The 18878-nt window shown below is 39.0% G+C and overlaps 1 protein-coding gene across 4 annotated transcripts in view; it reads left to right on the top strand.

Annotated features, from left to right (window-relative positions):
• DAB1 (DAB adaptor protein 1) overlaps positions 1 to 18878 on the top strand; it is a gene marked incomplete at both ends in the record, with an annotated part of 283697 nt that overhangs the window by 143720 nt on the left and 121099 nt on the right. For all 4 annotated transcript variants that reach the window (XM_080690673.1, XM_080690671.1, XM_080690672.1 and 1 more), the window contains 2 exons: positions 2589 to 2728; positions 10786 to 10884. In XM_080690673.1, the coding sequence (XP_080546799.1) occupies positions 2589 to 2728; positions 10786 to 10884 (239 nt within the window). The remainder of the gene's footprint in view (positions 1 to 2588; positions 2729 to 10785; positions 10885 to 18878) is intronic.

Here is an 18878-nt window from a genome sequence, read left to right as displayed (position 1 = left end):
AAGTTTGTGTGCTGCCAATGAACTTATATTTAGTATCAGTAGATTTGGGCCACACAAGTTTGGGTACAAGGTAAAGCTAGGGCTGTATAGGGAAGTTGGATAGGTGAGAAGCAATTAATCATAATGGTTAAGAGGACAGACTTGAAAACAGCTATGTGTATTTATGTCATTGTCAACATGATTAACATTATGAACTGAGACTATACCAGTAAGAGCATATCATTCATAAAAAAGAGAGAGAGAGAGAAAAAAAAAAACACAGAACACAAACAAACCAAAGCACAGGCTTTGGCATAGGACAACTCTGGGTCAGGTCCTACTCAGTGAGTGTGGACAAATTATCTAGCCTCTCTGATCTTCAGTTTCAATGTTTATCTGTATTTTAAAATATTCTTTTATCAGTACCGTGTAGTTTCATCTCATAATGTAGTTCAGAGAGATAGGGACATGCGTACATACAGTACTTGTTGAGCTACCCACCTCAAGGATTTTCTTTCAGGGTTAAACAAGCACACAACATACTTTTTGACAAATGCTACCTGGTATTGTTATAACAACTAAAGTTTGGGGTAATTCCAATAGTGAAAGGTATCAGTAGTGATTGAAATAGTGTCCTGTATTGAAGAAAAAGAGATGATATTAGAGATATAGAGATAGAGTAAGACAACCTTAGACCAAGCTATAGGTCACTCCCACTAAACTTTAGTGAGGCAGAGATTGGTGACCTGTATAAAGTATATGTGGCAAATGTTTTCAGTTCTAGTTTCCAACATCTGCCCTCACAGGATGCTGATTTAATTTTGTATGCATTATAGTCTCTGACTAATCATCCATGCATTCTATTTGTTTTATGAACTATTTCTTGTAGGCTGTGATATGCCAGCAGTCACAGATTACAATGGATAAAAACAACAGTGGGAATTGGGAACCACAAGTCAAGCCTGGCTCTGTAGACATCCCTCCTTTGGGGCTTCCTGCTTCTCCTCATTATATCTATCTCCCATGTGCTTCTTTTACTGAACTAGTCAGAGTGGCAACAGATACCATTTATAGAAAGTTTCTCATGAAAATAAATGAATGCTTTCTACATACTGTTTCATTGTAGTTGCTATTCTTCCTAATTCTGTAAGGTAGATACTTTTTCCTCATTCTACAGGTTAAAGAACTAAGACACAGTTTAGTTGATTTATAATGGAAACCTCATACATATATAATGTATAATGCTTCATACATTTTTATTTGCAGTCACCAAAGCTCAGGCTTCTGGGGTCACAGATTTTTGTCTCCTTCATTTGTTGCCAATGAGTAATAGTATTTAGCACAGAGGATTTGTTCAGTAAGAGACAGATGAATAAATGAAGTGAAAGTTGTTTGTCAATAGAAAAACACTGCAGTATGGCTATCTAATGCCTTTGTTCTGTTTGAAGCCTGTCTTCAGATAATTCTCATTCCCACCTTAAAAAAGGCCTTAGTTTGTACATCATAAAGATGGAGGAAAATGGGCTGAATCATCTCTAATGTCCTCTGCTCTAAGTGTCTGGCCACAGGGGAGGCATGATAGAATAATCAGTAGCTGGAGCTAATGAAATTCTGGGAGATGAGTGCCCAAGGGCTCAAAGAACCTCATGTGAAGTATACAGCCCCCTTGCAAGGGAAAAAAGAATGAAGTTAGGGGCTCAAATTCCTGTGCATTTCTTATTTCTGACTGTGTGAACTTGACAAACTACCTGAATCTCTTGACTGTCTTAATTATCTGGAAAATGGGAATGGTTTGGTTGTTGTGAACAGCAGATATAAAGTTTATGAATCATCTTGCATGAAGCACTTGTTCAGCTCACAGTAACTTTACAGTCCTTACTTTGTGTGGGTGTATTTGAACTCTTGGTTCATGTATCTTAGCAAAATATTATGTTAATAATTCCTGAGAGAGCCTGTTACAGGGTATAGACACTCAATACCTAGTAGCATAAAGCTGATTTCCATACACATGAGTTAGCAGAAGACACACCATAAAACCTTTATTTTTTTTTATAATTGTCCTGGGTCATTACTTGATACAAAGCAATTACTCTAGAGTTTCAGTATAAAACAGCCCACAAAATTCAGTGTAAGGGAAGTCTTGGACTCTAGCCAAAGCACTATTAAATGTCAGAAATACTGGAGACTCAGTTCTGATACTATTCCATCTTTGGACAGGACTTTTAGTAGGTGATTATTACTGGTTCAGTACTACTGTGTTTGATGCTTTACACATATTACCTGATTTCTTTATCTTAATAATCCACTGGGATGGGTATTTTAACTTTTAAAATATTTAATGACTTGTAAATATGACTATTATGACTATTCGCTATTTTTAATGACTCACAAAGCTGTGTCTCAGAGAGAAGTAATTGATTTAGAAGGATCTAAATCAATGGAACTAGAATTTGCATATAGGAATATTACTATTTTTTCTTCCTGTGTCCAGTGATGTGACTTTCCTGGAATATAGGTGAAACCAGAGAGTGAATCTCACAGCAGTGGATACTTAAAGCCAATGGGACCAGAATGACTTTGTATCTGAATCCATGTTTTTCTGTTTTCAGGTCAGGATCGCAGTGAAGCCACTTTGATAAAGAGGTTCAAAGGAGAAGGGGTCAGGTACAAAGCCAAACTGATTGGGATTGATGAAGTTTCCGCAGCTCGGGGAGACAAGTTATGTCAAGATTCCATGATGAAACTCAAGGTGCTGTGACAACATCTCTTTATAAATATCTGGAGTTTGCTATGAACAAGGGGAAAAGATGACTTACACTATTATGGCAAATAACTGTATTCAGTTATTGGTAAATTATTTGGTTCATGAGTGAATCACCATCTTTATTCATTGAGATGAGATTGCAGTATTTCTGCTAATGTTTATTGGGTACCTACTACATAGAGGCATTTTACTAGTCCCCATTGTATACTTTTTGAGAGTTTCATATTAAGTTATGTCATTATTATGCAACAGGTACAAAAATAAAAGTATAAATTACCAAATTGTTTAGTCCCTCACATTTTTAATTTTTGCAACTTTGTTATTTTTTAAAAGATTTTACTTATTTTGTCATGTGGTAAAAGATGCTAAGATGAAAGCTGATTTTATTCATTCATGTAATTTCCATTAATGCTCTTTGTAACAAAGCAAAACTAATATGAGTAAATGAATATGTAATTAGCTATTGGGATTTTGAGATGTCACAAAGAGGTTTCTGAATTTAAATGATATAAGGAAGTCTTTTCAGTGAGAAATCTACAAAGAAAGATGAGAAAAATATAAACATGCAAAATAAATTATTTTATTGAAGAGATTAAAAATATATGAAAAGAACACTCTTCTAAGATTTTGATCCTTATATGTCTTCTTTATGTTTAAAGATATAAAATATTAGAAAACTGATTTAGTAAGAAATCTACAAATATTTTATGTATTTAATACATACAAAGTTTTTCTGATTAGAGCTCACATATGTTCATTATGAAATATTTTGAAAATATAGAAAATATGAAGAATAAAATTGAAATAATCCAAAATTCCAAAAAGAAAATTACTATCAACATTTTTGTGTGTATAGTTTGCAGTTTCTCTCTGTGTTTAGTGTATATATGAATGATACAGATATATGTATTCAAATTGAAAAATTATATCCTGGTTTTGTCCCTCATCTCATAGTATATAATCTAATAATATATTTCCCTCATCTAATAATTATAATTATATCTTCAAATAACCCATGAGGAAATATTTGGTCATTGAAATATTTTCAAGTATAAGAAAAATCATCTAGCCTGGCCAAGTGCCTAAAAGAATTAAATGAGATAAAATATGTAAAATACCCTCTGTATCACCTTTCCTTTCACAGATGCTTAATAAACCACAGCTATTATTTTTGTTCATGCTGTTTCTCAGCAGTTTAACATGTAAATCAAATACTGAGTTCTCCTATCATATGGCTCTAGAAATCGGGATTTAAAAAATTCTTGATTTTCTACACTGTATATCCATTACCCTCTCTCTGTTTTTGAAGCTGTTTTATAAACAAACTTTATCTTAACAGCTATTTATCATAGTATAATGTATATTAGAAAATCTTATAAAATACATTATAACTATGATTGAGGTTTTAGGGCGGTCTAATAATGAGGTATCTTTTTCTTCTAAGTTCAAACCTGAATGATCAATTTTTAAAAAGCAGTTGCGTACGCTGGGCATGGTGGTGCACGCTTGTAATCCCCGTGCTTGGGAGGCGGAGACAGGAGGATCGCGCAGGTTCGAAGCCAGCTGCGCCGGTTTAAGAGACCCTGTTTCCAAATAAAAATATAAAAAATAGGTCTGGGAGTGTAGGTAGAAGGGCTTCCAGGAACCCCAGTACCACCAAAAAAAAAAAAAAAAAGCAGTTGCATAGAGAGAATTCTAAATTCCAGCTTTCTGGCTGATCAATGCTGGCCTGAGGGATATGACTTAAATACACACAGTGACATCTTTGGATGAGACCAACTTGTCACACTTGTTTGTAGGAAAGCTGAAAAATTGCAGTCTTGCTGTTCCCCCAACCACCCCTTTGCCCCAGAACCCACAAATCATACATGAGATCAGGTCAGAATACAGTCTGTCTGCTGGCAGGCCACTTGCACAGAGAGCCCAGAAGAGGTAGAGCCTTGTGTGTTCTACTTTAAACTCCTCTGTCATCAGATACAGTCTCCTCTGCCAATCTTAAAGGACCTGGGGAAATATGGGGATCAAAGCCTAGATTCTTGCTGAAGTCCCTCCTTACTGAAGGTGAAGTCAGGCAAATACATAGAGACAAATATTAATTAAAAGACATAAAGAGACTATCATTATTCAACCATCCATGTGCACTGAGCTAATTCTCACCCAGAGCCACAAGTCTGCAGAAGAATAGAAAGGAGCATCCTTCTTCCCCCAGCATTCAGGAGATAGCCACTCACCACAGCTGCTTCCATGGAAGCACTGAAGTCTTTGTGATACTAATCAGGAATTTGCTTCTGCCCCCTGAAGCTTCTCCCTTGGGGTTAACGTTAGGCCAAGCCAGCTGGACCAGGCCTGGCAATGACTGCCAACATTGTGTGTACATGTTTACTTGCATGTAACCTGTAGGTCAGTGTTCCATCTGCCACCTCTCATAACCATGAGGTCCCCAAATCCCCAAGAGTTTGTCCTGCCATGACACACTCCTGTCAGACACACTGAACTAGTGGAGGAGTTCTTGATTCCCAGACAATTGTTTCATTATTTGCAAGTTGCTGAGAAGAATGTTGACATTTCGGCTCCCAGTGGTTTTTTCTTTAGGAAACATAGAAACATAAATGATCGATTCTCCATTTGGCCACTTGCCCAGGAAAGTAAGAGACAGAGATGTACAAAATAATGCCTCTTAGCCTTGAAAAAAAAAAAGCCCATTTGCTCATCTTATGCCATGTGAGAAGTAAAAAATTAAAAAATTGTTTTTCCTTTGAAGATTCTCTGAAGCTGGTGCATTTTCTGGTCTTTGTACATTTTCTCTTGTATTGCAGAGATTTGAGAGAGAATTCCTCTAGTGTGAGTAGTGTGAGTGGCCAGTGCTTGTCTACAAAGCAAAGTGTCCTCATCATTGTTGTCATCTTTGTATTTTAATTTATAGTCAACAAGCACTCTCACATATATTCTCATTTAATCTTATGAGAGAGATAATAGCCCGTGTTTTATAACTAACAAATCTAAAGCTCAGCGAAGTTTTAGTGTTTGCTCCACAATATTCATTTAGTGTGTTAGAACCAGAATGGAAATGTAGATCCCCAGAGGCCCAATGTATGACAAGACATAGTGTAGCTCTTAATTATATTGTTTGGTATTTGTATTTAATTTATCTTGATTCTCCAACTTGGTTTTAATCTTTTATCAGTGAACTACTACCCAATAGTCACACAACATTGACTTCTAAAGTCAGCTTATAAGACATTAGAGAAAATGGGGTGATTGAAACTTTGGGACAAGATGATATCAGAACCCAATATATGTCAGGATCCTGAGAAGTATGAAATTCCCCCTGAAGAGGTCAGGTGAGGACACTGTAATGAAAGAGATATTACAAAGGTTTGGTCGGGTTAGGGTGGCAAATCAGGAGTAGTGAAACACTCAGAGTCAAGCAAAAGTGAGATGCTATTGCCAGTACCACTCCTAGGAAAAAATATCTTTCCTGGAACCTAGAGAAAGTAGGATAGATAAGGATATCCTCCTTCCTTAACAGTCAAGAAGAAAAGAAAAGCTTACAACCAGAATTCGAGGTCAAGAATGAGAAGAAAAATAAACTTGACATCTCTCCCCTTGCACCCTCTATTGATCTGCATCTTGCATGATGGAACGTAGATAGAAGCTAGACAAAGGTTAAGACACCAGGAAATATAGCCTGCAGAGCCATGCCTACCTCACATTCTCTTTCTTAACAAGGAAAAATAAAACTTAGGATGGATTTCACTTCCCAATATCATAGAGCTAGTGACCAGCAGTACTGAGAATGGAGACCAATTTATTGCTTGGGGAAGTCATAACATCATGTGCATGAATCATGCTGTATGAGTATTCTCGAAACCATGTCTTTCACATCCTCTTAACTGATTATCACAGCACCCCCTGAGCTGGATAGGGAAGCCTATGATGCCCTTGAGGACGCCTGTGTTGATCATTTCACACAGTGCCTATTTCATGGAGTTGCTTAATAATGTCAATAGTAATACAAGTAATAATGAGAACTGTCACACTGAGTGCTCCTGTACTCCAAACCAAGGTAGTAGTTCAATGAAGTGTCCCAATACTCATATGAGATAAGAGACATGATTATTTTCATTTTAGTTTCTCTTTACTACTGAGCTTGGATGCTAGGGGTTCCACTCAGCTATTTTTAGAAACCTTTGGATACATGCATGCCTTATGCATGGTCAGGTTTTAAAAATCTCTTTCCCAGAAAAAACTCTTTAAAAATAGAGAGTTAGAGTAGAAGGAATCTTATATTTAGAATCATGAAAATCACTGTCTGAATTCCAGTTAAGTGACTTAGTTTGAGGAGGTCATTTGATCCTTGACCTTAACATTTCTTTATCAGAAAAATGAATGAAATAATTTTTACTTCCCAGGACTGTGGCATGGATTAAATTATACTACACAAAATGTCTAGCACATAGTAGACAACTAAGAAAATGTTTGGATCCCCAATTTCCAGATTTCTAATGGTGACTTACTAGGTAAGTTTGCTTATGTTAGGCATAGAGCCCTAAACAGCACCTACATCATTGGACTCCCCAACAAGGACTATCTTCTGAACCTCCTTAGTTTTCTATAACCTAGTGAAGAGTCTTGTGGGGAGAATAGCCCTTGAGGGGTGCTGCGGTGCCAAGCCCACCAGGGCATAGTATGATTTTCCAGAGCTTAATGCAGAGTCCTGTCTTACAAGAGAAACATATCTTATAAAATTGAACTTTTATTTCTCCGAAGATAGAACCATGTGAATAGTCCTTTTCTATGTAATTTACCATGTGAAGCCAGCATCAGCAGCCCAGAGAACAAATGCTCCAGGACCATGCATGTTGGCCCTTGTCATTCTTTTTATAACCATCTTCTACCAGGGAATTCTTTGAAAGATACTTGTTACCAAGCAGCAAAGGTGGCCTTGATATCTAGTCAGCACTGTCATGCTCCATACTGAGCATAGCTGTTTGATACTCCATGAAATGTGTGATCTAGGGACTATGAGGATTTTCTTGAAGATGGAGACATTAAAGTCACTATTCTCAGTAAAAGGTGCAACCCTTTCTCCCTCTTCCCTGTGATATTCTCCCAGAGGAGGAAGAAAGAAGGAGCTTTCCTCCTCTCTGACTCAATCTTTTCAATCTTTCCATTTAGGAAGTACAGCTTTCTTTCCATGTATGCTACTATAACAAAACACCTGAATTTAGGTAACTTACAGAGGACAGAAATATATTTCCTCATACTTCTGAATACTTGGAAGTTCAAGATCAAGATGCCCGCAGGTTCAGTGTTTGGTGAGGGTCCAGTCTCTGCTTCCAAGATGGAGCCTTGTTGAGGAGTTCCCCAGAGGAAATAAACTCTGAGTCCTCATGTGGCAGAACAGCAAAGGCCACAAAAGGAAACAAGCTCATTGCAAGCTCATTATGAGGGCCATGATCCCATTTATTAGGCTTATTCTTGTGATTCAATCACCCCCTGAAGATCCCACCTCTAAATGCTATTACAATGGCAATTAAGCCTCAACATATGAATTTGGGGTCATATCTTCAGACTCTCACAAAGGCTACTCGCTCTGCCTCTTGTCCGGATGCTCAAGGTTGAAGTTTGGATATGGAGAGGGGGAAGCGCGTGCTTGTTACTCAAATCCAGTCAAGCATGAAGATTTCAAAGTCAATTTTTTGTAGGTTCAAAGTCTGGCTTGTTCTTTTACCTACTACCTGAATGAGGGAAAGCCATCTACCTTATCCTTGAGTGTCTGCTGTATGTCAGGCTCCATTCTCAGCACTGGGCACTTAAAACTAATGAAACAAATCTGTGCACAATTGAGCTTTTGTCCCATTGGGTAAAGGCGAGCAACCACTCAATGATTGTATAATATGTCAGGTGGCTGTGAGCTCCAGGAAGAAATAAACAAGGAAAATGGGTGGGTGCATTGTAGCATGAAGCATGTGTTATATTGGTTAAGGGAGTGAGAGAGGGTAACACTGAACAGAAATAGGAATTATCTCTAGAATTCTGAAGATAAACATTCATCATTCCCCCTAAAAGATCCTTAAAAGTTTCCACAGTAAGTTGAAAAGCAAGTAGTTCATAGAAACCATTGAATAAAAGACCTGTGGGGGATAAAGAGGCAGGGGATAAAGAGGCAACATACTTCCCTTTGGATGTGAGCCACAGTCTGACCACCTCGAGGTCTGTTTCGGAAAATGTTATGACAATGTGTGGCAGTCCTAGAACTGAAAGAGGTAGGTAGGAGTCACAGGGGAGAGGTTTTGGCTCCTTATAAAGAATACACAAGGCACACAATAAAAATTGATCCCAGTGCTGAAAGTGTGGAGGACTAAGTTATGGTCACATTTTTTTCTGTACCTTCTCAGAATTGTCCATCATCCCTTGGAATGTTATTTTTCTCATCCTTAGTTGGGAAACTTTAATCAATTCCAATATTTTCTCTGGCCCTAACTTTGTGTGTGTGTGTTTTAGTAAGAGGGAGTGAATTTCCTACTAGTAGGTATCAAAGCAGGAACTGAACCACATAATTTCCATAGCTATTCATACATCACTAGAAGAAATTAACATTTATTTTATCTCTACAAAGTATTGGTCATTATCCTGGGTTTATCCTGGGTCATTATCCTGAGACATTTCGTTCTCTCAGCCATGCAAACCAAGTATTTTCATTTGGGAAAATTGAATTGAGAGGCCAAGTAATTTGTTCAGGATTACACAGAGCCAGGAATATAATCGGATAATCCAATTCCACAAAATATTCCTGTACCCAGGAACAACTCAAGAAGATGTGCCTCTCTTGTGTCTCTGTTCATACTGCTCTCCCCAAACCATCCTTCACTCCCCAAACCTGGTGCCAAGAGCACATGTTCTGAGAACAGCACGCACTACAATTATCTCCCAGAAATAAGAAGTCAATATTATTTTAAACCTTTCTATTCCTAAAAGCCCAGTGTCAAAACAAATGAGAGCTGAGTGTGCTGAGGCAAATATGACAAAAGTGTGAGTCTTGAGACACCTAATGCAGTATCTGCAGCAGCTCTTGAGGATAGATCCTTGCGATACCTTTACCCTCTGAGTGTGCTGGAGTGTGAACCCCATGCTCACCTGTAACTACCACCTAAATTATCAAATCTACTTTGGAGAGGACAGCCTCTGCATAGTATGTATTTATTTAACAATTCTCTACTAGGCACCTGCAGCCTTCCAGGGACTATTCTAAGCACTATGGAATAGAATAGTGAGCAGAGTAGCAGCCCTACCTCCCCTGATATTTACCTTCTCCTGTATTCATATACATACCTTCAGTTTATAAAAAGTTGAGGAATGCACAGACAAAGATGTTTTTGAATATGGAATACCTTGGTTAGGTGCTTTCCTTGAGAGTGCAGGCACGGCGGGGAAACAATACTTGTCTATACAAAATTGTCTTTATATAAAAAATGTAAGCAATAGGCATAAAACTATGATGATCATGTTTTTCCAAACAAAAGTCAAACATATAGCCTAGCAGTCTAGCATCTTTTTTGTTTCCTTTTTTCTTCTTTCTAATCTCTAGAATTGATTCATACAAAAGTCATTTTCAGAAATATAAAAATAAAACCCCATTTAGGAATATATTTAGTGCCTTATCTTTATTTAAAAGATTAATTTCATATCTAGTATAAACCCAGAAAGGATATTATTCTGAGGACCATACTATCCATATCTTAGGATCCCCGAATATGGGCCAAGGATCTCGGCCCAAGGTAAGTGTTCCATATGTATTGGGCAGTCAGATGAATATATGCTTATATATGTATTTAAACAGTGTCACGATAGCTAGGACAAGCACACCCTTTAACCACCAAGCATATATGAGTGCACTGTATAGTGAAATGTAGAAGGGTTAGGGGAAGAAGGTGTGCAGGATTGGTGGCATTGGTGGATGGTATCTGACGTGCCTATGAGACCAGAGGGAATTTTCAAATGAAAACACTAAAGTAAAAACCATGTATTTCTTTCGACAGGATGTTGTTGCTGGCGCTCGTTCCAAAGGAGAACACAAACAGAAAATCTTTTTAACCATCTCCTTTGGAGGAATCAAAATCTTTGATGAGAAGACAGGGGTAAGTCAGAGCATCGCACAGCAATGTGAAATTGAATACATTGACAGAAGTGCCCTTAAAAGCCTCTACTCTGTGGGCAGGAATATCAAACAAGCATAAAAACACATAAAGCTTCTGACAAACTTGATCAACTGTGATCGTCCATCAAAGCAAGCCCCTTTGCTGACTTGGCCACAGTGTGACTGCACTGTGTTTCTTACCGTGCACTTGTGATAAAAGTGTCACACCATCCTGGTAAACTAGTGGGAGATGGATGAGCTTTGAAAAGCAGTGGTAATGTGACAGTTTAAGCTAAATTTCTTTGTGTGTTGGCAACTTTGATGATGTGCGCCCTAGAGGAAGGCACATACAGGTCTTTGGACTTGGTCAAAGCATCCAGATTCTCCTGAGTTTAACCTGTAGCAACTTGCAATTGCTGTAATCAAAAAGAATAAATAGAGTTCTCAATCTTAAAAATAAAACCTCTCTCTGCAGAACCAGGAGATGTAAGGGCACACATGGTTTGTGAACCCACCAACGTGGTTTCATCAACCTCATAGCTGCAATTAATTCCCAGGCTCATCCCTAGAGCTTGCCTGACACTGTCAATCTTGTTCATTGATGGCAAGGAAAGACAAAACAAAACAAAACAAAAACTTCTGATTATCTCTTGTACCAAGAGAGCAGTACTCCAATAGATGTGATTTTCTTTGTATTTATTCATTGCTTTGCAGCTTATAAAACACCTCCACACAAGTCACCTCCTTTGAACTTTCCAAAGATAATTTATCAAGCACTTTATAAACAATGCTCAAACAGCCAAATTATTTGGCCTTGATCATTTTGCATTATAATTTTCTCTTCCTTGTTCTAACTAGTAGCATAAGGGGAGTAAGAATGATAAAACAGTATGAACATATTTTCTTAAAGAAAAACATATAGACAAATTACCTCTAAATATCTAATCACAGAATAGATATTGGTCATAGCAATGTTTCTCACAATAGCAAAAAGATGGAAGCAACCCAAGTGTCCAGTGATTGATGAACAGATAAACAAAAGTGCTATTCACTTAGAGCAGAATGCTGTGGGGCTGTGCCCAATGCACAAAAACTCCACGATTCCACTTAAATGAGGCATCCACAGTAGCCTAAATCATGGTGCTATAGAGTGAAATGGTGATTGCCAAAGGTTAAAAAAAGGAAGAGTAGGGAGTTTCTGTTTAATGGAATGAGGTTCAGTTTGAGAAAATAAAATGTTCTGGAGATGGAAGGTGGTGATAGTTGGGAAACAAAACAAAACAAAACAACAAAAAAAGCAAATATACCTAATGGCCCTGAGCCATACATTTAAAAATAGTTAATATGGCAAATTTTATGTTATATATATTTTACCACAATAAAATAATAACTAGTATTAATAATACCTATTCATTGAGTACCTCCTGTATATGAGATATATGTTAGTCATTTAACAAACATTATTCAGTTTTATCTTTACAACAGTCTATGAGATAATAATTGCTACTATATTCATCCATTTTTTCTGTTTCTATAGTGAATCATGTGAGGCAGGCTGACTTTATAAAGAACAGAGATTTACTTAGCTCATATTTTTGGAGATTCAAAGTCATGGTCCCAGCATCATCTTGGCTCTGTCGAGGACCCCATGCTGGTTGGATTCCTAATAACGCAAGCATGTGTAGGAGGAAGATATCTTATCTCAAAATGGGAAGAAGCCAGAGGGAGATGGGATACCACAGTCCCTTTCAAGGGCACTTGCCCAACTGAGGACCTCCCAGTAGACCTCACCTATTAAAGGTTCCACACAACTTCCTGACACCACCACCCTAAAGTCCAAGACTCCAACACCTGACCCTTTGGGGGAGATGCGTCCTCACTATAACTGAACCAGAGCAGCTACTTCACCAAGTAGAGACTATGTGCCTAGCATTTTTATAAGCCCTTGATAAGTACCAAGTTATTTAATCCTTATAATTATCATCAAGTTAGATGGTATAATTATTTCTGTTTTCCAGTTGAAGACATCAAGGATAGAAAAGTTCACATAACTTGCTGATAATAACTGGTGGCAGAGATAGGATTAGATCCCAGGTGGTTCAGGCCGCAAGTCATTGTGCTTATCTGTAATGTCTGTGATATGTAGGGATAAGTGACTTTTTGAAGTTCACCTGTCATTTGTATGTTTTTATGAGAAGGTCAGCCAGGTGCCAGCATGAAAGGTGCACAGGAGAGGCTTGTGAAAAACAAGTTTATTATACTAACAAATCCTGAAGACAGGAGGCACAGCATGCCACATAGGCAACATGGGAAAGACTCCAGGGTGGTCAGAAAGCAGAAGATAAAAATATAGGGAGCCCTGGGGTAGAGTCTTTATTGGGGTTTCCATGGGAAAATACAAGAAAGAGCAGGGTGGGAATTTGGCACTGGCTGGAATGAATCAATTTTCCCAGCTCCAGGCTGGTCCTCAGGTACCTGGCACCCAGCTCCAGGATGATTAAGATAGATCCACATTGCCTTCTTTGAGATATGGGCCAGAGAAAGCAGGTCTGGCCTTGGATTGGTTAGTTTGCCTCTCAAACATATGCTCCTACTGTTTTTGAGACTTGTATAACTCTGAAGAGGCAGTATCTCCCAAGCTAGAAAGGTAACTAAAAATAGGAAAATATACTATACAGAAGATTTCAAGATACTGACCATAAAACCTCATGTGTGTGGGAGGGGATGTTGGGGATTTCTACTTGGTTTGGCCTGAATCAGAAAGCAATGCAGTTTATCTCTATATTCTAGGGGAAGGAGGGCCTATCTGTGTAGCCATGGTAGAAGGTATTTAGAAGAAGGCAGACAAGTATTGGTAGGAAATGAGCTTGGATTCAGCATGCAGAAGAGTTTAACAGAAGCTTCTCTTGCCTTCATGCAAGTATGGTTTCAGAAAGCAGGGAAGTTTTTCTTTCTTGGAATTATTACATTTTAGAGACCTAGGCTCAGTTTTGGATCTCCCATTTTAAAAAGATGTCAGAAAAGTAGCCGGGCGTGGTGGCGCACGCTTGTAATCCCCGCACTTGGGAGGCGGAGACAGGAGGATCGCGCTGGTTCAAAGCCAGCCTGGCTGGCTTAAGAGACCCTGTTTCCTAATAAAAATATAAAATGGGTCTGGGAGTGTAGCCCGGAGGTAGAAGGGCTTCCAGGTCAGAAAAGCAAAGTATAATCTTTGAGGAGGACCAGGGTAGTTGGGAAACTGGACACAATGCTGGGCTAAGTCTTCTGGACCCAAACATGGCCTGCTAGGATCCTGTCCTCCACAAGAAGTGGAACAATTGAGGCATGTACAAACTTGGAGGACATCGCCAGCCATTTAGCATCCTTCATCCAAGCCATACCAGCCAAGCCTGACTGAGATTTTTTTACAGTGACATTTATGCCCCAATGTTGGGGTATCATCTCTAGGCCTTTCCAATTCCAGCCCCATCCCTCACCAGGACAACTAGCATAATCAAAGGGACAGGGTCAAAATCAGTGGTACAGGGGATCTGGCATTTTATCTTGGGGTATCTGGCATTTAATCTACCATTTTATCAGGTCCTTGATCCAAAGGATTTGCTATTCCATTATATCTTCCACCATCAAATAGGCTATACCCAGATAATGAAAGCCCTAGTCCCCAAAGAAGAGTGGTAATTTAACATCTTTATCTACTCCTTCTTTCATAAGTAGCTGAACTGCTCTTCCAAAAGATACTGCCAACTCTTGAAGCAGCACTTTTTATTCTTTAGCTGGACACAAAGAAAACAACAGTAAAATCACTATTTCAGCCCAAAGCAAGTTGGCTTCATGGAGAAAATGTCAGCTCCCCAGTGCAGAATCAGGAAAGAGGCAGTTCAGTGTTTTCTGATTAACTCAGGCTACGGCAGTGCTGTTTGATTAACATTCGGCCTCTGCAGCATGCAGCTTTTGCAACCTTAGCTCGTTAATATGCCTCAGCACAAGTCTTGGGAAATCGGTCAGAAAAATGGAATTTGTTTCAATCTGAAGTTGAGACGATGATACTCCAATGAGTTGTCTAGGAGAATGAGCTCAAGTGTTCTGTGTGATCAGAAAATGCAATGGAACAAGGAATAGAAACAGGGAATGGTTGATAGAAGTTTCTAAGAGGCAGGTTTAGGTTATCAGTAAGATGACTTTTCTGTGGGGCAAAACAGCTAAATGGGTTGCTTTCTGTCTGGGTAAGTTCACCATCACAGGCGGAGGCAATCAAGCCACAAGCAATCCATAGGATATTGTTGAAGCGAGTCAGGTAGGATGAGGCACTGAGCACAGCCACATCTATGTTGATTTCTAAAACTAATGTAATGCCTATTGATGTATTTTATTTGAAAATCCTCTGTTGGAGATTATGAGCAGTAGCAATTTGCTGAACCTTTGTCCTTGCCTAGGAGGGGACTGACTGGACTGTACAGGATGGGAATCTGAGAGAAGTATTTTTGCTTATAATATCAAAGAAATGGAAAACCGGGTCTTTGTCATTTGGAATGATAAAACTTAGTTGTTGATCTTGTCTAAGGTATTTTTTTTTTTTTTGCTCAAGCTTGATTGTGCTATTAAAGAAAAAAACAGAAAAGAAACATTTGCAGAATGTGACAATAGCTCGAATTTTAAAATCCAAAAGCTGTCAAAAATGTTTTGATCCCAATTAAAGAGACCCTTTGCAGCAATTTACACCCTGTCTTGAATTTCAAAGAACTCCTGATCCCATCCTTTGAGGAGGAAATTTTGTTTTATTATTAGCACATTGCCAGGAATCAATCAATATTGAAAGCTGTTCATACTTGGCAGATACCTGGACACCGCTAGTCTATCCAAGGGGTCATTGAGAATGCAAGAAGCATCATGCCTAACCTTTCTGTCATTAGTAAGAGAGGGGGCAGATCAAGAGTAGAAAAGGTTTGCACATTAACATGTTCGTAGATACTGAGACCAGTGGATATTGAGGCAGGAGTGACATCCTTTCTATTTCACAGATGAAAACAGAGGTCCTGGGACTGTTGCTGGCCTGGCTGTAGATCTTCCAACTTCATATACAGTGTCTGTTGAGTTAGGCTCACGGATTCTCTTCTCTCTCTGATGACAATCTTATTCCTTAGAATTATTACAAATTATGCTACTTAAAAATCACAAGTACTGCAGGTCCTTAAAGATAACTCTCTACCTTAGGTTGGAGGGGGCTGGCTTGCACCAACTTTTTATGTGTTGTGACAGATATTTGTTATCACAACTGCATATGAATTTGGCTTGTTTATTTAAATGAGCCAACACTTAGCATACATCATATTAAGTATGGCACAATTTTATTAAGTGGATGTCATTAGTATCACTGTGTGTGTGTGTGTGTGTGTGTGTGTGTGTGTGTGTGTGTGTGTGTATTGGCATATATCATTATCATCACTGATGTATCAGCATCACCACAGTATATACACAGTACTGGGGATTGAACCCAGGGGCATTCTACCTCTGAGCTATATCCCTAGCCCTTGTTATTATTTTTTGTTTTAAGCAGAATCTCACTATGTTGCTGAGAATCTCACTAAGTTGCTGAGGCTGATCCCAAACTTGGAATTCTCCTGTCTCAGTCTTCCAAGTACTAGGATTACAGTTTTGCATGACCACACCTGACTGGCACCACCATTTTATTATTTATTTATTTATTTATTTATTTATTATTTATTTATTTATTTTTGCTGTAATGGAGATAGAACCCAGTGGTATTCTTCCTCCAAGTTACAGCCCCAACCTTAGTTTTTAGTCTTTTATTTTTGAAACAGGGTCTTACTGAGTTGTGAAGAGCCTCAGCTATTTAGTGAGGTACTTAGTAAGGCTGTCCACAAACTGCAAACCTCTGGTCTCTGTCTACTGAACACTGGGATTACAAGTGTGTGCCACCATGCCTGGCTGGCACCAACATTTTATAGATGAAATACAAATAATTTAATGAGTAATGAGTGGCAGAACTGAGTGAGATTCAACCCCATCTCGTAGCCTGGCCTAGTATCCTTCATACCAGTAAGGAGTTACTAATAATAACACGTCAGGTTTTATGAATGATTTCTATTGATACGTAATAAAGCAAATTAGGCATCATCTCTGTCTGATTGTCACCATTGCTCACTTTCTTTCTGATGACTTTTCCTGAGTAGAAATTAAGGAGAGGGTGACCCTGGACCCTGGAGACTTCTGCATCCATATGTAGTTTATCTTGGGGAGCTGGAAAGTTGACAGTGTCCCTGCAGATGATTCAGCAGTAGCACACAAGGGGTGGGGGCTTTTATGCCCTCTGCATTTCTGTTTTCTGAGGATTTCAAGATGAATAAGACACAGTCCTTGGTCCTGAGGCACTCACAACCTGGTGTCAAAATTGGACTCACAAAGTGACCCTATAGCTATCAAGGCATGGGTATGAGCAAACTTGTCTGTGGTCAGGGATTGAGGCCCAGCTTTACCTACAATCTTCCTGAAAATTTTTACAGGAAAGAGCCCGCCAAGGTGGTAGTGGAGGAGTGAGTCAGGAAAGAGAAAACAGTATTTCTAAATGCACAGATGTCCGCAAAAGAAATATACATGTGTCTGTTCCTTCTTCCCTACTTCCTGAGAAGTATTTATTGAGTGTCTCTATAAATACACTTATTGCATCAGAAATAAAATAACTTGTTGACTAAGAACCAGCCAGAGTACACAAACTTGAGCATCACAGGCAGGAGGAGGAGAATGGCAGAGGATTCCCTGCTGTCCCTCATATGAGATGGATAATTGTGTCTTGAATGCAATGGCTGTGCTTGAATTTTAGGGCTAACTTAATAATGTGTCCCTCAGTAAAAACCTGATGTCACCTTAGATGTGTCTCATCAAAAACAGATCTGTTCATTCTTCAACTCAAGCTGCATGTTTCAAGCATGGTCTGGGGAGAGAAGTATGGTTTGGAGAGAGGAACTGAGGTCAAGGAAGGGAAACTGGTCTCAGAGGGGAGAGAAGATGGAGGATGAGAGATTGCGGAGCAGGATGCAGGGACCTGGTGTCTCTAGGCTGTTCCTGTCATCCTGGAGAATGACAAGCCCACAGGACTGAGGGTAAGGACTAGCCTGAAGCAGTATTGCATGGTTGATGGCAGGCTTTCCTGGATCCAGTGCTACCTGACCCCAAAACATTCTAGGAGGTTACCACTTCTCCCCTTTCACAGACATGACAATTAGAATATAAGTGGTATAAGTAATTGGCCCAAGGTTACTATTTGCAGCAGAAATAGAATCCAAATCCAAATCTAATAATTCCTGAGCCTAGAGTTTCTCCACTGGACTCAATCTGTCTACCTGAGGGGTATTTAAAACACTTGAGTAGGTACTTTGAGTGACCACAACTTTGGGGGGAGAGAGGAGCAATGCAAGAGTGTAATTGCTAGAGACCAAGGCTGCTAGATGAACTCAGTGTTCAGGGCAGGCTTACATGATCAAAGATTTTTTCCTGTGCTATGTGACTTTCAAATGTCTTGCCAGACATTTGTATAGATGAAAAACCTGTTTGTAATTACTTGACTCTAACACCTAACACTATTTTACATATAAAGAGTATTTTTTTTGTCATATTGGTGTTCCTGAAAACCCTTCTACCTCCAGGTGACACTCCCAGACCTATTTCATATTTTCATTTGGAAACAGGGTCTCTTAAGCCAGCACGGCTGGCTTCAAACCTGTGTGATACTCCTGTCTCTGCCTCCCAAGCATGGGGATTACAAGTGTGCACCACCATACCCGGCTAAATGGAGTATTTTTACACCATATTCATGATACTAACATTTTTGGAGATGCAACTCTATTAAGAGAAAGGTGTAATTTGTTTTGTTGGAACCTTGTCCCAGCTGTTTGTCACTTGGTGAACCCACACCACTGTGATATTCTTCTTGTATGAGGGACCAGCTTGGTGCTTCTCTATCTGTTCCATGTGTAGCTA

This window comes from Muscardinus avellanarius (assembly GCF_963383645.1).
Source record: "Muscardinus avellanarius genome assembly, chromosome: 3".
NCBI lineage: Eukaryota > Metazoa > Chordata > Mammalia > Rodentia > Gliridae > Muscardinus > Muscardinus avellanarius.
Note: the sequence above shows the minus strand (reverse complement) of the source record. Positions and strands in the feature narration are given on the sequence as shown.